This window comes from Brassica napus, chromosome A3 (genome assembly GCF_020379485.1).
Source record: "Brassica napus cultivar Da-Ae chromosome A3, Da-Ae, whole genome shotgun sequence".
Lineage (NCBI taxonomy): Eukaryota > Viridiplantae > Streptophyta > Magnoliopsida > Brassicales > Brassicaceae > Brassica > Brassica napus.
The window spans coordinates 17,396,856-17,418,817 of record NC_063436.1 but is presented as its reverse complement, the minus strand read 5'-3'; the positions used below and the strand labels follow the sequence as shown (position 1 = coordinate 17,418,817).

At 36.9% G+C, this 21,962-nt stretch overlaps 6 protein-coding genes across 8 annotated transcripts; 2 read left to right on the top strand and 4 right to left on the bottom strand.

The window, feature by feature from the left end:
- Nucleotides 1–685: 685 nt before the first annotated feature.
- Nucleotides 686–2,977, top strand: LOC106390465 (probable inactive E3 ubiquitin-protein ligase SINAT6). Its single transcript, XM_013830934.3, has 3 exons — nucleotides 686–2,198; nucleotides 2,260–2,478; nucleotides 2,555–2,977. The coding sequence occupies exons 1-3, from the start codon at nucleotides 1,992–1,994 to the stop codon at nucleotides 2,879–2,881; spliced, it is 753 nt and encodes a 250-aa protein (XP_013686388.2). The 5' UTR covers nucleotides 686–1,991; the 3' UTR covers nucleotides 2,882–2,977.
- LOC106390464 (casein kinase 1-like protein HD16) lies at nucleotides 2,878–6,882 on the bottom strand. The gene is made up of 16 exons (XM_013830933.3): nucleotides 6,335–6,882; nucleotides 6,140–6,268; nucleotides 5,985–6,058; nucleotides 5,792–5,861; nucleotides 5,646–5,701; nucleotides 5,400–5,471; nucleotides 5,187–5,281; nucleotides 5,040–5,109; nucleotides 4,820–4,949; nucleotides 4,505–4,723; nucleotides 4,269–4,411; nucleotides 3,914–4,088; nucleotides 3,737–3,827; nucleotides 3,476–3,633; nucleotides 3,213–3,401; nucleotides 2,878–3,112 (listed from the first exon to the last, which is right to left on the bottom strand). Exons 1-16 carry the CDS (start codon nucleotides 6,638–6,640, stop codon nucleotides 3,053–3,055), a joined length of 2,037 nt encoding a protein of 678 aa, XP_013686387.1. The 5' UTR covers nucleotides 6,641–6,882; the 3' UTR covers nucleotides 2,878–3,052.
- A 1,960-nt stretch (nucleotides 6,883–8,842) lies between these two features.
- Nucleotides 8,843–12,788, bottom strand: LOC106390896. Of its 3 annotated transcripts, none has more exons than XM_013831441.2 (10): nucleotides 12,339–12,788; nucleotides 11,093–11,492; nucleotides 10,831–11,008; nucleotides 10,612–10,751; nucleotides 10,129–10,459; nucleotides 9,835–9,914; nucleotides 9,586–9,718; nucleotides 9,370–9,463; nucleotides 9,226–9,284; nucleotides 8,843–9,123 (listed from the first exon to the last, which is right to left on the bottom strand). In XM_013831441.2, exons 1-10 carry the CDS (start codon nucleotides 12,430–12,432, stop codon nucleotides 8,998–9,000), a joined length of 1,635 nt encoding a protein of 544 aa, XP_013686895.1. In that variant the 5' UTR covers nucleotides 12,433–12,788; the 3' UTR covers nucleotides 8,843–8,997. The 3 variants fall into 3 exon arrangements, with proteins under 3 accessions (XP_013686895.1, XP_013686896.1, XP_013686897.1); XM_013831442.2 differs by having other exon boundaries at nucleotides 10,129–10,402; nucleotides 12,339–12,787; XM_013831443.3 differs by having other exon boundaries at nucleotides 10,129–10,399; nucleotides 12,339–12,783.
- An 864-nt stretch (nucleotides 12,789–13,652) lies between these two features.
- LOC106395651 (dirigent protein 22-like) lies at nucleotides 13,653–16,266 on the bottom strand. The gene is made up of 2 exons (XM_013836043.3): nucleotides 15,515–16,266; nucleotides 13,653–14,946 (listed from the first exon to the last, which is right to left on the bottom strand). The coding sequence occupies exons 1-2, from the start codon at nucleotides 15,734–15,736 to the stop codon at nucleotides 14,575–14,577; spliced, it is 594 nt and encodes a 197-aa protein (XP_013691497.2). The 5' UTR covers nucleotides 15,737–16,266; the 3' UTR covers nucleotides 13,653–14,574.
- Nucleotides 16,267–16,482: 216 nt separating this feature from the next.
- On the bottom strand, nucleotides 16,483–17,290 carry LOC106394465 (dirigent protein 7). Its single transcript, XM_013835036.3, has one exon. The coding sequence runs from the start codon at nucleotides 17,273–17,275 to the stop codon at nucleotides 16,637–16,639; it is 639 nt and encodes a 212-aa protein (XP_013690490.2). The 5' UTR covers nucleotides 17,276–17,290; the 3' UTR covers nucleotides 16,483–16,636.
- A 1,117-nt stretch (nucleotides 17,291–18,407) lies between these two features.
- Nucleotides 18,408–21,945, top strand: LOC106395932 (ABC transporter E family member 1-like). Its single transcript, XM_013836245.3, has 10 exons — nucleotides 18,408–18,542; nucleotides 18,979–19,096; nucleotides 19,212–19,297; nucleotides 19,375–19,472; nucleotides 19,546–19,663; nucleotides 19,746–19,835; nucleotides 20,101–20,405; nucleotides 20,484–20,865; nucleotides 20,947–21,456; nucleotides 21,533–21,945. The coding sequence occupies exons 2-10, from the start codon at nucleotides 18,994–18,996 to the stop codon at nucleotides 21,650–21,652; spliced, it is 1,812 nt and encodes a 603-aa protein (XP_013691699.1). The 5' UTR covers nucleotides 18,408–18,542; nucleotides 18,979–18,993; the 3' UTR covers nucleotides 21,653–21,945.
- The last annotated feature ends 17 nt before the right edge of the window (nucleotides 21,946–21,962 follow it).

Below are 21,962 nucleotides of genomic sequence, written 5' to 3'. Positions count from 1 at the left end.
TTCAATTCCGAGGAACAATTGCATTAAATCTCTCCAGAACGGTAACATACATTTATTATCATTTTGAGTAAAAATCAATAAACAAATTTAAGTGTAATTAATTATTGTACCAGCTACATCCACCATTTCTTTTATTTCGACAATTATCTATTTAACTATTTACCAGAAAAGAAAGAGACATCTTTTTAAAAAGCTAAAAGAGAGTAAAATTTGAAACAACAATCTTTCGTAATAAGATGGTTCAGTACGCACCGCGGTATATACACACCCAAACACGTTAACGTGGCCACAGTCATAGTTCATAATGTAAAACTAATGTAGGAACAATGAAAAATGAGGTCCACTACGTGCCATTTTCGAGCATCTAGTTGCTGCAAGCCTGCAACCACCTTTTTCTTTGCTATGCAGGTCGAAAGTGTACAACTATTAGCATGAAAAGGTATCTTATTCAACAATCATTACAATTATACGTTCAACTTCTGCGCATTAAAATGATTACACTTTATACAGCCATACAGGTACCTGCATAAACGCACCTGGTCCAGTCATCATATACGATCTATGCGTGTAGATGCATGGACACACATGATCAGAAACCTATGCTCTAATCAAATTCACCGGAACCTTTATTATTTTGGTTTTTACACTTTATGACCTCATTTCACAAAAAAAAAAACTTTATGACCTCTTGTTTGGTATATCAGAAACCAGAGTATACAAAGTTTTTTTTTTTTTTTGGAGATCCAAATATATAAAGAGATTGACCATAAGATGGATAAGAGGTTTAAGAACTTTATGTTTGATTTATCACAGAATTGGGATCACAAAGTAAATGACATGTGAGTAGAGAGATGTTGAAAGGCCATGTGAAACATAATATGAATCGGGGCGAAATGTCATTGTTATCATAGTGCGATGAAATGGAGAGACAATGACCCTACATCATTAACATTTGCATGTTCTCTTTATCTTCAACGTTACATAACTTTGTATATGGGCCTCTTTGGTTATGTCAATAATGACGTGTAACATATTTTCATCCTCCATTTTTTTATCATATTATATATACTATGATAATACTCTACATTAATATTAAGTACTAACCCAATGGGTCTTATTTGGTAGGCCCATGTTTATGTAGCCCGTTTTATCAAATCTTAGGGGATTTGGTAGATGAGATATTCCCCCTTCGACATCTGTGAGACTGAGAGTAGTGTGTGATTTACTTGCGGAAAGTGTTCTGCTAGTGTGTTTCAAGTTTTCAAGAGTAGTATATGTGGATATATGATGAAAAGACTAGTATTGTAATCTTAAATGTCACTACTAATATTAAGTTTTATGTAATTATATGTTCAATTATTCTCTGTTACTCTAGTTTATTTATATTAAGAAAATAAATGTCTGTGAATTTAGTTTACTTTTGTGTTCATTTTGTTGATACTACAGTATTATGAAATATTTATAATTAATGTTAAGTTCTCTCTTTTTCAAAATTACTTTTTCCTTTATTTAAACAGTAAATGAGAACAATTTCCAAAGTTTCCATTAATACCAATGTCAGACAACAAGATTTTTTTTTTTGTATTTGGAATTTGTTCTGTTCTCACTTCTCATGCAATGTCTTTTGCTTTTTACCCATGACTGATTAAAAGATGATCAATCAGTATTGCCTTTTGGTTTTAATAAAATGCAATAATTAGATTTGGTTAAGAGTCATTTGTCCACATGGCATATGAAACTGATGGTTACTTACAACTTGCAAGACCCAATTGGATACATGGTATGACAACTCAGGGTGTCGTGTTACCAAGAACCTTGACTAAATTGTAGTTTCAATCACAAGTCATATACTATATGGTTTTTGTCTGTATTATTTTCTCCCCTAAAATCAAGCTCTTTCACGCAATCTCAGGAGCCAACTCTTATATTTCACCATTTACTTCACGTTGTCTTCAATCATTATAAGCTGAAACTTAAAACAACGTAAACGTATGTATGTGGTTATTGTACATACATACATACATAACAAACCTACATTCATACACATTTCTCCTCTTTCACTTCATCACTTGCCTTTCGATTTCATGAATTCTAGCGAAATGGAACCTCGAATCAATCACCTTCAGATTGAATCTCAGGTCCATGAGTTGCTTGATTATCCGGTTTGTACAAATCAGATTACTTCTACAATCTACCAGGTATGTATACAAATCTATTAGATAAATGAGAAGACATTGTAACTAACACCACTTATTACAGTGTTCCAATGACTACACCGGAGAGGTCAACAATGATAAGGAAAACCCGTATAATTGTCCCTACTCTGGATCCAAGTGTACAGCCACAGGAGATACTCAGTGGCTGCTTCAGCATCTAAGGAATGATCATCATGTTGAAATGCATGATGGGAGAAGTTTCAGTCATCGATATGTCCATCATAATCCTAAACATCTTCATCATGCTACTTGGATGTTAACTGTAAGTTAAGATTACTTAACATTGTGTTCCTTTTGCTCAGCTTTGTTAATTCTTTTCCCATACAAAACGGTTGCAGCTTCTGGATTGTTACGGTCGACAATTATGCTTATACTTTGAAGCATTCCACCTTAAGAAGACGCCCATGTACATAGCTTACATGCAGTTTATGGGAGATGAAGAGGAAGCAACAAGCTTCAGCTACACTTTGGAGATCAGTGGCAATGGCAGAAAGATGACATGGCAGGGCGTGCCTAGAAGCATTCGTGACAGTCACAAAACCGTTCGTGACAGCCAAGACGGCTTGATCATCACTCGCAAGTTGGCTTTGTACTTCTCTGCTGACAATTCCAACAGCAAGGAACTGAAGTTGAAGATTTCAGGTTGTGTATGGAGAGAACATTGAAGAATAACAGTCTATTTTTGTTGTTGTGAATCCTTGTAATAGTATATATTATACTTGCAACAAAATAACCTCTTAATACAAAAAAAATAAATAGCAGTTTAATGTCTACTTAAATAAGTGATTATGCCTCACTACTTCATAATTGAAGCTTCTTTCTGTCTTCTTACAGTTTTAAGATACAGTTCGGCCATAGCTTAGTGATGCGAGGTAGAGATTCTTTCCCCATTTTTCCTGCACAACAGAAGGTAAAACAATGCACAAGATCTCAGGCATTGTTCATCGGAAGGGAGAAAAAATCTCAAAGAATTAAAGTAATCTTCACTCTACTCACCTTGACATGTGTGCTGGGGAATTGAGAGGTACGCAATGTCTCTTGTGTCTCATCGACCAGCCTACGCCGTGGGATGCTTAGAATTAGAGCAGTTTGATCAGTAGTTGCTGCTGTTGATGTGATTCTGAATCCACCATCCCAACGCCTGTGGATGCCTTCACTCGGATACAGAAAGTCCAGCTCAACAACCTGGAGACAGAGAGAGATAAATAGGTAGTTTATGAAGGAAGACACCACACGAAGAAGCATTGTTGAAGTCTAACCTGTTCACTATAGCCAGAATTGCGGGACATAACAACACCCCATCGGGTTCCAGCTGTTGCCATAGAGGTTACATGGAAGCCTTCTCTCCACTTCTTGTTTATCCACTTGAATGGAAATGAATCGCTTACTTTGTACGACTGCTGTGTATACGCCGTGCCTTCAATACCCAATTTTTAAATTAAAAATGGAATAAGCCATCAATGGTTAAAATACCATTTATGTATAAAAGTTTTTATGAAAGCAGGAAAAGTATATTATACCTTTTGACATGACAACTAAGGAGCTTCCATTGGCTGCGCCAGCAATAGAACTTATGTAGTAATTCTTCTCCCACTGTTCCATTATCCATTCCTGAAACAGAACAGAGTTTATTCTCATATAAGATCATCTTGAAATAACACCTAAAAATAATTAACAGAAAAACATTGTGGACTAACCTTATGCAAGAAGACAGGAGAGAGTTCGTAGACTTGGTTTGTGAAGCCAGTTCCAGCATCCATTATTAATGCCCATAGATTCGAACATGATGATACACAGCTTATTAACAGACCATCTGCGGTACCTCTCTCAATATGTTGTGCCAGTCTCGTATCAGCCACATTATAATGATACCTAGTTGCACAAGTAGATTGTTGGTCAAAAATTGCCTTCACTGTAGACACATTGAGGCCAAGAATCAAAGTTCTATACTACCAAGAAAACACTTAAGACACAAACGGACTTCCCACTTGAGGCAGTGGACAGATCAAAAGACATCAACAGTTAACTGATGGTAACCATAAAATCTTTTACCTCTGCTTCATTGGTTGTCTTGCATTATAAATTGATATCCATTGTGTTGCAGGGACTCCTAGACGGACTTTTTTCCTAGGGGCATCTTCTTCTTCTTCTCCAATGCTCAACCTACCTCGCTTCTGTCCAACTTGAAATATGATCTACCACCAAAAAAAATACAAGACGTCAAACAACAACTCCAAAGTGACTACTCAATAGGCAAGAAAGGTAAATGTAACGGATGAAAACGTCACCTTTTGGGCACCCTCTGTGTTTATAGGCCTAATTGCCGGATTTTCTCCCAAGAGTTCTTGAAACAGAGATACTAACTTCCCATAGTTAGGTTCCTCGTCAAATTTCATATTTACCACGATCTCAAGAAATTGCTTGAAAGGAGGGGGACAGAAACAACAAAGCATATCCGGCGATGTTGCCATCTTCTTTTTGCAAACGAGGAATGACTTGTTATCTCCCTGAAAATTGAGCAAGTTAAAAGATTAGCAGAGAAAGAAACATGCTAACCACATCATTCTACTTTTTGTGCAGAAAAAAAGATAGGTTTGCAGTACCTGATATCCTTGCCATGGCAATCTACCTCGGTGAAGAAAGATTAATGTATATGCCAATGATTCGAGATCATCTCTTCTGCTAGCAGTTCTCCCTAAGTGAGCATGTGCACTTGCGTATCTAACTGTCCCCCTATAAAATCAAGGAGAGAAATATTCAAGAAGAGAGAAAATAAGAGTGAATATAGAAGTCAGAATTAGGTACCAGTTGCAAAATTGTTACCTAAACATATCAGGACGTTGATCATATTCAACATGTTGTCCGCCCCCACCACCTTCTCTCCACTTTGTTGCTGAAAAGTTAGTTAATAACATGAGAAATGTAAATAAGCACCTAATAAAAGTCACAGAGAGAATGAAATCAACGAACCTAGTCCCAAATCAACAAGAAACAGCTTTTTTTCTTGAGACGTTGAAGGCTGGCCGAGTAAGAAATTTTCTGGCTTAACGTCTCCATGCACATAACTGAAACCAAAGCAAATCATGACTTGTTAGGCTAGTTAACAAAGATAAAACATATTAACACAGAGGTAACTTTGGTTAACCAAGATAAATACAAAGAGAAAAAAGTTCAAGTACAAACCCTTTCGCATGCATCTTTTCAAGGATGGACAGTGATTCAACTGCAATGCAAGCTACCATCTCTGAGGACATTCTGTTAAGAGAAAAGGAAAAGAACCGTTAGGGCAGTTACACTGGATTTTTAATGTAGCATTTGGAAGAACCAAATAAATTTTGGATATTCATGTATAGAAAGCGACATTAGTTCTTTATTAATGGAAGAGACAAGAACTCTACAAGTCTACAAGGATGTGTAATGGATACTCACGCTTGCCCTGAAGTATTCCATATATCCCATAAGCTCGGCCCGAGTATGTCCATAACCTGAGGCCAAAAAAAAGATATACCATCAGTCATCAATGATACTGCCGAAGAAAATTAGAAAGGAGAGAAGTGAAAGGGAGGATCCAATACCATAACATAATAGTCTCCTTGCCTCCCTTTGAAATGCACTCTAGGGACTCCATGACTACCACCCAAGGTGCTGCTCACAACAAAAGAAATTGTCAAGTTCAGATTTCAACTCAAGAAAGTACCTAAAAAATCTGAGTAAAAAAAAAGAATTTTACAAACATAGTAAGAAAGAAGAGAGAATCAAAACACCCACTTGTACACTTGCCACTCATGTGGTGGACCATAGTTGCATCCCTTGCTAGTTCGATGCTCAAACTTCAAAGCAACCTATTAAGGAAAACAAAGATGCGAGACAAGGTTAACACGATTAGGCTAATAAATACAATCCTTGAATTGAATCACATTTACCTCCAAGATGCTAGCTCCAGCACTACGTTCATTACCACCACTAATACGCCGTCCCACAAACACTTGTCCAAACCCACCTTTCCCTAGCTTCCTCTCAACCTTATAGAGCGGTGACCCTCCAACTTGGACCTAACAAAGAGACAGAACCGTTAGATCATCTCCAAGAGCTATAATCATAGAGAAAGAAAGCTTTACCCTTTCAGGGAAGGGAGCAGTGTTTCCTTCTTCTTCCTGAGCAGCCGCCTTGTTAGAGCCACCACTATCGTTACCAATCGCCATAACTTCCTTCTCCTCTTCTTCTACTCTAACAGGACTCTCCTCAAGGCTCACCTTATCTTCCTCTTTCAACTTCCTCGCCGCTAACCTCGTCCTCGGCCTCTCCACGGCTGCTGCTTCGGTAACCCTTTTGCTCTGTTTCTTCTTGTCTGTAGGCAACTGTTGAATCGGAGCTACAGCGTCGGCAGCACGGCCACGGCGGACTCCACGGCGAGGCTCCGGCATAGCTCAAACTCCATGCAATCGAGACGGGGTCCGATCATTATAGTCCAAGCGAAACGGTGGTCTGGCTCATGTCGGGTTTGGGATTGAACCGGAGATCGATTGTTGTCCGATGAGGAGATTAGGGTTTGGCCGGTGCGGTTGCGGTGAAGAGAGACAAAGGTTGTGGATGATGGAGAGAGAAGGCGATGGTAAAAAGGCGGTCTTTATCCCACGTCAGTTTATTACAAGTACAAAGTCTTTCTTTACGAAAGAAAAAAACAAAATAAATTATTTCTACTCAAATAAATCCAAATTTAAAGAAGGGGAATTATACCGTATATAGGAAAAATAGAAATAAAATTTATAACCATAACATTACCTTGGCTATGATATTCTGTGTATTTGTGTATTAATTGCCTTTTTACCTTTTTATCACACGCACCACTCTTTTCTTCTTCTCTCGCTCTTTGTAATTTTGTCTACTTCATATCTGGATATGATCTTTCATTTTCTTTCGTAGTATCACCACAATCACCATTGCCAATTATTTCATTCTTCAACACCATATGTGTTTCCACCATTTTTCATTCTTCAACACTATCTTTCACTTTTTACAATTTTTATACTTTTCGATATATGTAAATTAAGAAACAGAAGATGTGTAGAACTATTGGAGAAGATGAACAATACACACGTTGCATTGTACTATTCTATTTAATAAACATAAATAGTACAATACAACATTTATTGTTACATCATCTCTATGTCTTGTCCTCCTTCTTGTCTTCCTCCTACTCCTCCTTTTCCTCATATTTCTCCTCTTCCTTCTCTCCTTTTCTGTCGCGACGAGGCATCATTATCACTATTTCTTAGCGTAAAAACGATATTGTAGTATACTATTCTATTTGTCGTAATAGTGTAGTATTTCTTTCTCTTTCTCTCCTCCCTCTCCCCCCCCCCCCCTCCTTCCCTTTTCTCTTCCTCTCTCCCTCTTCGCTCGTCGCTCTTCCTCTCACTCCCCCCCCCCCCCTCTCCCTCCCTCCTTCTCCTTCTCTCCCTCCCTCCCTCTCTCTCCCTCCCTCCCTCCCTCCCTCCCTCCCTCATGCCATCTTAATCAGACAATACTATACAGTTTATAATATGTCATCTTAATTTCTCTCTCCTTCCTTCCCTCCCTCCCTCTCTCCCTCCCTCCTTCCCTCCCTCCCTCCCTTTCTCCCTCTCTCCCTCCATCCCACCCTCCCTCATGCCATCTTAATCAGACTATACTATAGGGTTTATAGTATGTCATCTTAATCTCTCTCTCTCTCTCTCTCTCTCTCTCTCTCTCTCTCTCCTCCCTCCCTCCCTCCCTCCCTCCCTCCCTCCCTCCCTCCCTCCCTCCCTAACTTTGATTCCTTGCCCAAATTGTTAAAACATTGTATATACAAAGAAATAAAAGTTTATGTATTTGTTTTGAGTATTCTATACTATATCGTAACTATGTATAGTATAGTCACGTAATGAATGAAACTTAACCGCATAACTGATTAGATCTTTTTTATGACTAGAATATATGGTATGTAGTATAATATGACAGTTTTAGGTTTGGCATGTCAATATTACGCGCACACGTCTAGAAGGAGATTTCGGTCACATTTGTGCACAAATTGTCCCATCAAATACTTCTTACTGTAGAATGGCTATAAGCTTAATAATAGGGTCCAATATGAATATCTGACAAATTGCCCCTTTAAAGAAACACTTCTACCAAATCCGAATTTAATCTCGAATAAAAATATCTAAAATACTATTTAGCACCTAATAATGAATATTTATTATATAATGATTTACTCACATATATATTTTGGGTACTTGATCAAAAATTAAAGTTTTTTGTATTTTAGTAATAGCATTTGAATTTTAATTATGAATAGTTCGTTTCCGGAGTTTTAAAAAGGTAAGGTTACTGGTCACACATAGTGGGAGGTTGAATCTGCCAAGGAACCAACGAACAAAGGTTGGGAACTGAACAAGTCTATGCTCGAAAGTATCCTATGGTCTGAATTCTCGACAACTTCTGCCAGAGATAAGCTGAAGATAATGTTTTGGATGATGAGGATGTTTATCTCAACTGAAGTCTTTTCACATTCTTCATGGTCCTCAGCGAAAACGTGTAGCTTCTTTTTGTGCAATTTCCACACACAAGATGTTTATATACTAAACCCATATTTCATTGTTGTATGTCAAAAAAAAAAAACTCACAAGAATTGATATTACCACTTGTTTTTCTTACACACATGGAATAATAGCTATACTATATAAAGAATCCAAATAGAAAATTAACATAGAGAAAAGATAGGCAACTGGTTCAAGCTAATCACAGGCGACCTTCGTTCTTACTCTGATCGACAATGCGGAGGATTCTCCCTTATGTCTCTCAAAAGATCTTCCAGCTCGGGGAAAACCTTTCGAAGTAGCAGCTCCAGTATTGCAAATATTAGTTGCTTTACGCTTACGTTTGACTGCGATCCGATGATTTATGTGTCAAGTATTAGTCAGACCAAAATGATGCATGCCTCAGCCTAATGGAAACCCTTTTACTCTGAAAGTAAAAGAAGACTAACCTGAGTGAAATGATGGATGTCTCTAGCGCATACCCTCACTAAAGCTTTTGGGGCCTTATCTGATCAAACACCAAAATGTTACTTCCAATGAGGCTTAACTAACTGAACATAAAAGTCAATTTGAGGGGATCCTAAGGAACTTACTGAAAAGGAATTCCTTTATTTTACTAACTCCAGCCTTGAGTAGCTGCTCAAGGGAACTAGAGTCATTCTGATCCACGCCATTTGGCCATAATTGCTGGAGAGAAGTTTCAAATAAGATTATCAGCAACACGAAGATCAAACATGATGTCGGATCTAGAAACGGATAATGATTCAGTTGACTTCCACCACAAGGTTAGGGGAAAACTTAATTCTTACATCTTGAGCCAAACGTATTCCATGAGCTACTGTGTCTTCATTCCGCAGCCAACGGATCCTCCTCTGAAGCCAGTCATCCACAGGAACTTCCACAAATAGTAACATTTTCTTCAATACCGAGAAAACTTTCGCCCTATAGTAATACATACAACCATTTAAAGATTATTCAAAAACGCCATGTGATAAACGGGACCTAGTAAAAAAAAAATAGAATAGCATAATCTACAACAGATAAATACTTTGTCTCACCTTAACCAACCTCCTCTATTTAATTGAAACATTTTATCAACTAGGTTCAAAATCAGCTCAACGACACTGGGCGGCATCCACTGTAATAAAAAGTAGAGGATAAGTATTCCAATATAAAAAAAATAGAAGATGCAAAAAAAGATCCGACGTCTTTTAATGTCTCTTTGGTAATATGTCTCACTAAGCCATCAGATTGTGTCATTTGGCTAATGTATGTTGTGTGTTTAAAAAAAAGGCTAATGTATGGTGTAGATTGTGCAAGAGAGACATACTAAAGGGATATTTATGATGTACCTCAGGTGGCATGTCAGTAGGATTGTGAACCAAACTTGTGGATGAATCTGCGTGCTGCGAATCGCTCAACCCCTTAACTTCAGATTTTTCCTTTAAATCATTTTCCAATTTTGAGGATGGATTCTCAGGCTCTCCAAGACGTCTAACCACTCTTGGTGGGACATGCTTGGAGTCCAATTCATTATCTGAGTGCCACCCATTAGCTTCTGAAACATTTTCATCTTCCCCTTGGGTGCTCTCTTCAAGTAACTCTATGGCTTCATTAAAAATGCTGCTGTGCATCGATGCGGATGCAGTTTCCTTAGTGAGATGAGTGTTTATATCATGTAAACTGAAAGCAGAGTTTAACGTATGTATATATACCATTGTATTTATTTATCTAAGAAGTCTGAAATCGTAAACTGTTCCTGGCTCCTAGCTAGTTTGCATTATACCCCAAACACAGCTTTATGGAAGACAACAGATAGGTAAAAGATAACTTACTCGGGGGATGCAAAATTCACAAGACGTCGAAATACCAAGCAAGTCAAAAGCTCTCTAGCTATCGTTTGAACAAAGGGGCACTGAGATTCTCCTGGTCTGAGAACCACAGATAATATGCCAGCAACTATTTTCTGAAGAACCTGTTAGAAGAAAAAAAGAACAGGTTTGCGTAAAGTAGGAAGGAACCTAGTTAGTTTTAGTCTGAACTATCCATCATACCTTGTACTCACTCTCTTTTGATATGAGTGCAGGATAAAGCTCCTCAGAAGCCATAAGATGGCCCCTCAACTTTTTATCTATGTCCTCAGATGACAATGTCTTCATAACATCTTTACCAATAGCAGCTTGGTTTCTTCTAAAACTCTCCAAATGATCACCTATCAGATCAACTATATTCCTGCACAATTAAGCATCGATTTCATCAGTCATCCAATCTAAACTCGAGACTTTTGATGAACAAATAGTGAATAAAGTACGGCACCTGATTAAGCCGAAGATATTTATCTCTTTTACCCTCACCGAAATTTCACCAACAACATTCATGATCAGTCCACGGGTCAGTTCAGGGAACTCTTTGTCTGGAGTGATCGAAGAGTACCACAAATTTTTCACGAAATTATCAAGGATCTTATCTACAAAATCATTGATCGCAGCTTCCACTATAGGAGAGTTAATCTTATACTTCCACATTGGAGGAGGTGGGGTAGCGGAAAGACGAGCATCATTCAAGGACAACTGCTTCCTGCTGGGAAAATACAAGTGGCTCTGTCTTGGAGCTGGCATAACTTTCCTTCTGAACTCATTCTGATTCAAAAGAATTGGACGACAGTAAAGAATGAGAACTGCCACTGGCAAATTCATCCACATAGACTTACTTGTATCTGCATGAGAGCACAAACATTATGTTGTTAACAACGCCATAAGATATGAGTAGGCCTGGGGAAAAAAAATCTGAACCAAACTAGTACCAAACCAAATATCTGAAATTGAAACCAGACGAAAACCCTTAAATATACGAATGGTTCCTATATTTATATATCTGAAATAAGTGAACCGAACTGAAAACCAAACGGATACCCAAATATATAAAAAATATAAATTATATATACATATAAAATAATTAAATATATGTTTGCAATTTAAAAAATCTATGAAGAGTATCTAAAATATTTAAAAACTAGATTATTATAAAGTATCTGAACTACACGAAAGTATTAGAATACTTTTATCCGAAATATTCAAAGTAATTTGAAATATTCAATATTTTTATCTAAATCATTCTAATTATTCAATATTTTATTCAAAATATCCGACATTTAACTTGAATCATTTGAACTATCTAAAATAACAACCAGAACCGAATGAGAATAAAAAAAATCGGATATTTACGGGTTCCTAGTTTTACTATTCGAACCGAACCGAATCCAAAACTACCTGAACCAAAAATAGTCAGGTAGTAAATGGATTCTCTAGTCCCTTATATGAACTATCCTAACTGAACCCATACGAAATACCCAAGCCTAGATAAGAGCAACAATATGGAACAAGAGTAAACAAATACTCCATGTATCAGTCAAGGATTATTTTTGTTACAAACTGATCTTAAAGTCATCCTAATTCAAGAGGGTAAGCGTAATTTCGCAGCTTGACGACATATCAATGAATACTATTACATAATCTCTTGTTAGAAACTAGAAAGCATGAGGAAAGGTTCGAGAGTGACATACGGGTCAAGAAGTACGTGAGGAAGAAGATACATAAGCCCCACCATACGGTGCTCCGTATTTTGGCTACGTCGATCAGATCAACTAGAGCCTTCATTGTAGCCTTCGTTGGCACTCACGTAGACCAATCCAATTCTCGAGGAAGTTCGACCCAACGATAGTTATTTCCAAAAAGGGACGATGGAGAGAATGATAAGCTAGCTGTCCCTACGGCTAAGAAACAGAGGTATGTGTGTGTGCGTGTTGCAGCAGCAAAGAAACATGAAAAGTCGCTGAGAGGAAGTTGGATAGTCTGTGGGAGGGAGGCTATCTATTTATTTACATTTCAGTCTTCTAGGCAGTCGTTTTCAATAATGGTGCTGAATATTTCTCCCCTATTTGTGGAGGATATCGAATGATCAAATAATATCTTTTTCTTCAATCTTATTATCTTTACTCTTTCTTCCTCGTTTCCCGTCATCAATCCTACGTAAGATCCATTACGTAATCGACATTCCGGACCAGGGGCAAAGTCCACAGTTCACAGTGCCGTGCCCAGGTTTCTAGAAACCTAATGCAAGTTTTAAATCCAGGGACTTTAATATAATTATTAATATAATATTCCATCCGTTTCAATACAGATGATGTTTTAGAAAGGGCAATTGTCAATAATAGCACCTTTGAAGTTTATGTCTTAAAAATAGCACTAGAAGGAGAAAGTCACAAAAATGACATTCATTAAAGGGTAAAATATCCATAATACCTTTGGTTTAAAATTAAATAAACAAACAAAAATAAATAAAAATAAATAAAATAAAAATAAATAAAATAAAAATAAAAAAATGAAAAAAAGAATTTTTTTTTATATAGTTTCAGATTATATGTTTTCAGATTCGAAATTTTTATAATTTTTTTTTTCGAATTTTTTTTATTTATTTTTTTTTCAAATTTTCTTTTTATAATTTAAAAATACTTTTTGAAACTGTTTTTAAAATTTTAATTTTTTATTTTAGTATTTTTTTTTTATAAAATTTTAAACCCTAATTCCAAAACCCCACCCCTTAACTCTAAACCCTAAGGTTTGGATTAGTTAACCCAAGGGGTATAAGTGTATATTTATCTCTTTAATGAAACCTATTTTTGTGACTTTGAGCCTTGAGTGCTACTTTAGGAACATAAACTTGGTTTAGTGCTATTCTAGTCTTTTTCTCTTTTAGAAATACTATTTTGTTTCAATTTACATGAAATTTTAAGATTTTAAAGTTAACTTTAACTTTATTGAAAACTGTTCAACCAATTAGATTTTACAGTATTTTTTATAATTGGTTAACTGATTTTAAAATTATAGCTTTAAAATACCTTTTTAGAAAAATATAATTATTTTAATCTTTGTGCACTACTACAAAACATCAAGTATTATGAAACAGTACTAAATATTGTTTTGCAACAATATAAAAATGAAAACAAAAGCATATCGTATAAATTATATACAATTACCAACAACAAAAGAGAGGAAAAAAAACAAAACAAAAGAGAGGAAAGAAATACCAGTGCGTAAGAAAAATGGAATGGTGACATCCCTTATATATACTGTATATATTTTTTCCAATTAATTTCTCAAAAAATCTATGTATTTCCCCTAAAAACAACTATTTTAACATCGTTTCCGACACATCAAATATATTGATATTATAAAGAGTTTACAAGATATATACACATTTTCAATACAATTTGCCGAGGTGGTGCATCTATTTTGATTTGCATATACGGTGAACCAAAATTTTCATTTTATATGATATTAACGGAGCTGCTGCCTTATTCGTTTCCTCAAAAGAACATAACTAGATAGCTAGTCTTCGTAGAAAAAAAAGTGATTTATCATAATTCTATTTGATAAAATTGGCTAGTGATTGGGCTAATCATTCTATTTGTTTATTATCGCAAACTCAAGTAATGTAATCACAAATACACTGATGATTTTCAAATCATTTTTTAACATGGAGTATAGGCCTTTTTGCCACTTATTTTGACCAAATGGTAGTATGTTTCATGCAGAAACAGTGACATTTATTCGTTTTGTAGATGAAATCAAACCATTACAATGTTTTACTAATTACGTTTTATTAAAAAGACAATAACAACCCTCACATCGCAACGATCAGACCATACAACCGGACATGCAACAAACCCAAACAACAACACTCGTTTAATCCAACTGTTACTTTATGAAATCATAATTAACAATGCAGCCATAATTATATTAGTAATGCACGACATAACAGTTGTACTCAACTGTGGCCTCACCGGTCTTGTATTCGAACGACTTGGTTCGAGCCTCAACATAACCACTAGCAAACCGGAACATTCCACTTCCTCCCACCACCGGCATTTCCCTAACTTTTGAGAACACTATGTTTCGACCAAGAACTGAGATCGTACTCCCATTGTACTTCCCTGTCTTGAACGCAAAACTCAGAACCATCAAGTAGCCAATCTCTCCCCGGGACGCTCCGGCGTAGATCCCTTGGGCATGTCCCACCACTGTCGAGTTCCTTGGCACATCTGTTGTTAATGGGTCGTCCGTTGAAAGACAAGAGATTGACTTGAATGATAACCCTTTATGAGCGTCCAACTTAAAACCAATTGGTGATTAGTGGATTGGTCATAACCATTTATATATTATTTAATGTCTTTTAGAATTTTCGATGTGAAATATATATCCCTAATACCCCTCTTCGAGATGATGGTTGTTATCGGCCATAAATCTTGGAACTTTAGAACACTTATACTCGGTCGAGCGAGTTTAACACAAACTTTATATCCAGTTGGAAGGGTTAATCACAACTTTTATACCCGGTCGGAAGAGTTAATTTTAATTTTAATTTTAATTAGGAATTTAGGGTATGGGCTCCGATACCATGTTAGATTGAGTTTAATTATGGGCTTTCAACTTAAAACCAATTAATGATTATAATTGACCATAACCCTTTATATAATACTTAATGTGCTTTAGAATTCCCGATGTGGGATATATATTTCTAATACTCCATTATCACGTTACATCATATATATACATCACGAGACTAAGATTTTCTCATAACAATATATATGTCCTTATCTTTTATATAGATTCGGATCTAGAACCCTCTAGATCCTAACATCCGTCATGGTGATGGATCCAATAAGGTGGAGTTCAAGACTGGCTGTTGGATCATGACAGAGCTTGGGTTTCGACCCTTGGTGGAGTCGTGCCAATAGAAATGGAGATGGGTGAGTTTTTCCTTTTTATTGATGATGGGATGTTTTTGGTACGTAGTTCTTGCGAAGTCTCCAACATGTCCAGCGGAAGCAACTGCGGCGAGGAGGATGATCTGTGCAGCGAGGATAATGATGAGCTTTGTCATGCTTGTGGTTATTTGCATATATAGATGATCTTTTGTGCTATAGTTAACGAGGGTGTCATGTGTGTGTATATGTAGAAGAATAAGGCGTGTGACGGTGTGAGCATTAGATTCTTCATCCTAGAAAAAAGTATTGGTTTATCCTATCATTGGTGGTTTGCTAGATTGAGGTGGTTATATAAGTTTGTTAGAGTGTTACTTGCATAGTTTGATGATTTGCACTTATGTATAAACACACTCATTTGTAATTTTGTATGTTACTAGTGAGAAACACATGGTAAAACGTAGCTCTCGAGCTCAATATATCAGCTGGGCTGTTAGGCACTTATGATCACAATAACTGAGATTTGTTGGATTGTTTGTGACGTATGAAACCAGTTGATGTACGCTAGTTCGCAACGTCGGGATAGTTAATTCCAATCAGAGTTATGAGTTGTCTTTAGGCCGGTATAGCTACCTAGCGACTAGGAAAATTTAACATTGCCAAGTTGAAAAATTAATATTCGTTGAAAAGCTCAACTATACCAAACTCTTGTGTGAAATAGTAAGCAATACCCACAATTAAAGTCGGTCGAGATTAAACATTTGTCTTGATTCGCAAAATTTAAATAATTTAAATATGCATAAACCGTTTTGACTTCCAAAATCGTTAAGTAAAATAGATGTATTGATCATTTAAACATTCATTTATAATTATTTTAAATCCGATAAATTTCAAGACTAATAACTTCTTTAAAATGTCATCTAAGTTTTTATGCATCAAAGTATCACGTGAACAAAAAATATCATAATCTCGAAATAGACATAAATACCCTCAAAACAATCAGTATCTCTCAAACCAACATAAAGACAACATACCCGGACCCAAACATAGCAATTTAAATAAACATTAGAAAAGAGAGACATACAATCATCATAAAGTCAATAATGCAAGACGTAACAGCTGTACTCAACAGTAGCATCTCCTGTCTTTACATTCAACCACTTAGTTCTAGCCTCGACATAACCTCTAGCGAACCGGAACAGTCCACTTCCTCCAATCACCGGCATCTCCCTAACCTTAGTCATCACCGCGTTTCGACCAAGAATCGAGATCGTACTTCCGTTATACTTACCTGTCTTGAACGCGAAGTTCATCACCATAAGCGCAGACGCATCGTGTTGGCCCGCACCAGCGTACATCCCTTGAGCCTGGCCTACTAAAGTCGAGTTCACCGACACACCTGTGGTTAAACGGTTATCGATCATAGTGACGGCTCCGAAGAAAGATGAGTTGGAGAGAGGAGGTCGTAGCACGACCGAGCTAGGGTCTGTGCCGCTTTGAATGTCGTGCCAGTAGACACGGAAGAAAGTGAGTTTCTCTTTACGGAGCCCGAAGTGTTTCCGGTTAATGTTTTTTGCAAAGTTTTCACCCTTACCGGCGGAGACAATAGCTGCGAGAAGGAGGATATGGGAGGTGATGATGAGGATGAGGTTTGCCATTTGTGTGGATTGTGGTGGTATGAGTTTTATGTCTCGTTGATGGTGTGTATATGTATTATATAGACTACAGAAGTACATGAAATAGTTTCTATATGTTGATATATTTGCCACAAGAAAACATGGGTCAATATTTGAATATTTTTTTGCGCCATAAGTCGTATTCGCCGGCCGGATAAAAGTTAAAGAGAATAAAAAGTCTTATTCTTACTTTATCTCTATCGAACTAATCATACAAAAAGGAAGAAAAAAAAGATTATAAGGATGTTAAGTTTAATTTTTCTGTGCCCTTTAAGTTTGAAAAAATAAATAATCTTGAACTAAATTAGTTTTGATTGTTAGTATTTCAATAAGCAAAGGTACTTATTAGATTATTTAAATTTCATTTGAGTTATAGATTCTTCTGGGTTAAACACTTGATTTACTTCATGAACTAATGGAAAATGATCCGTTTAGTTTTTTCCATTCTACTCATTTTATGTTAATTTATCTCAACGTAATTTTGTTCTGAGCAATTTGCCATAATTAACTGAATATTTGTTACCATATTTATAACGTGGCAGTGCACTACTGGTTGCTGAATAAATTTGGTTAGACGATGTGTCAACCTTTTCCTTTTGTTATGGTCTGCGCCTACGCGGGTCGAGTTCATACTTCCAAGTCTTTTTTATAATCAAACTCTTTATGACTTATGATGACGATTGTCGATAGGTGTATATGTTTGGTGGTCATTATCAAAGTGTTTTGGTGTAGTTTGGGTTGGTGTCTCTCTTTAAGTTGTGAAACGTTGACATCTCTCATAAATCTAGATAAATAAATTAAATTCTAATAATTTTCCACCCCATCAAAACCAAACGACAAGTTCCTTTGTTAACAAACTTTTTAGCATTAAATAAAATTGAGCTTTCTAACAAAGTGCCCACAAAGTGAAATATAATCTGAACACAATCTGTTGAGGCCCATAATCATATAACTAAATTAGCTGAAGAGCCCAAATTGGCCCATTTAAAGTGAGCTTTTTGGTTTAACACGGACAAGTTCGCAAACATGAAACAGTAGAGTTATGTTTTAATTTTACGAGCTGTAATAAAGCAACCTGGATATTATTCCGCATGCTCATTGGTTAAGAAGTGTGCATAAACGGACGAGGCAAGTTTCCATTTTTTTAATCGTCTATCGACATTCGTCAACGGATCCTCAAATTTTAAAAGTATTTGAGAATTATAAATTAAGATGAAACTTCAAACCCTAATATTCTTGTTTGTAACTCCCACCGTACGTGGCCGCTCAGCTGATTCCGTCTTCAGATTCTTTGATTTCCTCGTCACCGTCGTTCTGCTATATACTGGTAACTAGATCACTTCTTATACTCCTTTGTTTTTTCTCCGTATCCACGACGATCGCTAGCTTGATTCCTTGGTGTATCTATATAACCTTAGTTCAATCGGTTTGATCGAGGCAATCTCTTCTTCTTTTTTTTTCTCATGCAGCTCATATATAGTAATTTTTGTTTTGATTAAAGTTATTTCTCTAAAGATTCTATGAGATTTTTTTTTGTTTGTGGGATCTGGGATTTTGGGGATCACAAACATTTTAAAATTAATTTAATAAAAGAAATGATAAGTTGGACTATGGAGTCTATATAATATATTTTAAAAGTTTGGGAATCAACTTGAATATTTCAAGTTATTGTCACACGCTAGGTTATGGATTTTAACTTCATGTGCGAGATTTGCTCGATTTAACGTCTCTGATCTTTTGTGTGTTGTGAAACTTGTACATAGTATTATTCTTGAAGGATGTCGGATCGATTAACGAGGATTGCTATCGTGAATAGCGATCGGTGCAAGCCCAAGAAATGCCGCCAAGAGTGCAAGAAGAGCTGTCCTGTAGTCAAGACAGGTACGTGTTTCCTCATTCCATTCTCGTTCTAACTTATTTTGTTGCGTGTAATGTCTATTGCTATAGAGGCTTGTGCATAACATGATCTGTTGTGTACTTGTGTGCATATCGCTAGGGAAACTTTGTATCGAGGTGACTCCTGCTTCCAAGACTGCTTTCTTGTCAGAGGAGCTGTGCATAGGATGTGGTATCTGCGTTAAGGTACGTAGTCTACATATATTCTTACGATGAATGTGTCACCCTTACACTAAGTGAGATTTGCTCGTGTAAAATCACAGAAATGCCCTTTTGAAGCTATTCAGATTATCAATCTCCCAAAGGACTTGGAGACAGATACAATCCACCGCTATAACTCAAATGGTTTTAAACTACACAGGTAATGCCTTGTGGATACTGTTTGATAATTTCTCTTTAGTGCTCTGAAATATATATATCTCTTGATTTTGTAGGCTTCCAGTGCCAAGGCCTGGGCAAGTCCTAGGTTTGGTTGGAACAAATGGTATTGGTAAATCTACTGCCCTCCAAATCTTGGCTGGAAAAATCAAACCAAACTTTGGCAGATACAATGTAAGTAAAACATCTCGTTTTGTGCAAAGAACATGTCTCTTATATTATATAACTGTTACATGTAATGCTACTTCTTGTGCAGAATCCTCCTGACTGGCATGAAATTTTGGCACACTTCCGCGGTTCAGAACTTCAAAGCTATTTCATCCGCCTTGTAGAAGAGAAACTAAAGGTATGGTAGAGAGTAGACACCATCAGGGCAGATTCTTGGCACAGCCTGATAAAACATTTGCCTTGACCTCTAAATTTTGAATAACATTTGTTTTGATCTCTAAATTTTAAAGAGCTATTACACATAAGTCACAATGAATCTAAATTGTCAAAAAAATTATGAAAGATTAAACTAAAAATATTTAAGGCTTCATAAATATCAGATAATATATGTTTCTAAGGAAGCAGTCCATTAAGCTGAGTTTGATGCCTCCTCTTGTGTGCAGACTGCTATGAAGCCACAACATGTTGATGCAATAAAAAAAGTTGCTAAAGGTACGCTTGGGACGGTCCTTGAGAAGCTGGACGAAAAAGGAATGATGGCAGAGATCTGTGACGCTATGGACTTGAACCACCTCTTGGACCGTGAAGCAACGCAAGTGTCTGGTGGAGAGCTACAACGTTTTGCTATTGCTGCAGTGTGCCTCAAGAAGGCAGATATATATGTCTTTGATGAACCTTCTAACTTCTTAGATGTGAGGCAAAGACTCAAAGCTGCTGACGTCATACGCTCCCTCCTCAAACATGACAAGTTTGTTTCTATCATCATATCTTCTTAAATGATTCTCTCAATGTGATGCCTTACATACACTGATGTTGTTCTTTGCAGCTACGTGATTGTGGTGGAGCATGACCTCAGTGTACTTGACTACTTGTCCGACTTCGTTTGTTGTTTGTATGGAAAGCCGACAGCTTATGGTGTCGTGACTCTCCCCTTCTCTGTCCGAGAAGGAATCAATGTGTTCTTAGCCGGTTTTGTCCCCACTGAAAACTTGCGTTTTAGAGATGAGTCTCTGACCTTCAAGGTTTCTGATACACCACAAGGGAGTGATGGAGAAGTGAAGTCATACGCAAGATACAAGTACCCTAACATGAGTAAGAAGCTTGGAGACTTCAAGCTGGATGTAATGGAAGGAGAGTTCACAGACTCTCAGATTATTGTGATGCTTGGGGAGAACGGTACTGGGAAAACAACATTCATCAGGATGCTGGTAGAGTTTTCTCTGTTCCTTGTAGGTTAAGACTCGGAAGGATGTAACCTTTATAATGTATATTACTATTTACTAATGCAGGCAGGTGCGTTCCCAAGTGAAGAAGGTGTAGAGTCAGAGATGCCAGAGTTTAACGTGTCCTACAAGCCTCAAGGAAACGATTCCAAGCGGGAGTGTACAGTGAGACAGCTCCTACATGATAGGATACGCTATGCATACACGCATCCTCAGTTTATGTCGGATGTAATGAAACCGCTTCGGATTGAGGAGCTGTTGGATCAAGCGGTGAACAAACTCTCCGGTGGAGAGAGGCAGAGGGTTGCTATAACTTTGTGCCTTGGTAAGCCTGCGGATATCTATCTGCTTGATGAGCCAAGTGCACATCTAGACTCTGAGCAGAGGATCACAGCTTCTAAAGTCATAAAGCGGTTCATCTTACACGCAAAGAAGACAGCGTTTGTTGTTGAGCATGACTTTATGATGGCGACCTATCTTGCGGATAAAGTCATTGTGTATGAAGGACAACCTGGTGTCAAGTGTACTGCTCATTCTCCACAGTCGCTCTCTAGTGGAATGAACCTTTTCTTATCGGTAAATCAAACGCTATTCATGTTTATTATAGATTAATCCTATATGAACTTAAACTAACTTGTTAGTTCTTTTGCAGCACCTGAACATCACATTCAGACGAGATCCAACTAACTTCAGGCCAAGGATCAACAAGTTAGAGTCCACCAAGGACAGAGAGCAAAAGCTTGCAGGATCATACTACTTCTTAGATGATTGATTGCTAGACTAAAGAGAGAGTCAGAGTGAGCTTATGCATATGCATATATACCTACTAAGGTGTTCTATCTTGGGATGTGTAAGTCCCTTTGATTCTGTTTTGCTTTAATCCTAGTTAACTCGTATTGGATGTTGTGTAACCGGTTTGGCAGTGTTGGTTTCCGGTTAGCATGAAATTGTTCGTATTTCATAAACATTTATTGGAAAATTATGTGACATTTATTCTGTTTGTTTGTGTGATACTACTTGTGACATTTATTATGTTAGTGTAACCTTTGATTCTGTTTGCTTTAATCCTAGTTCATTCATAT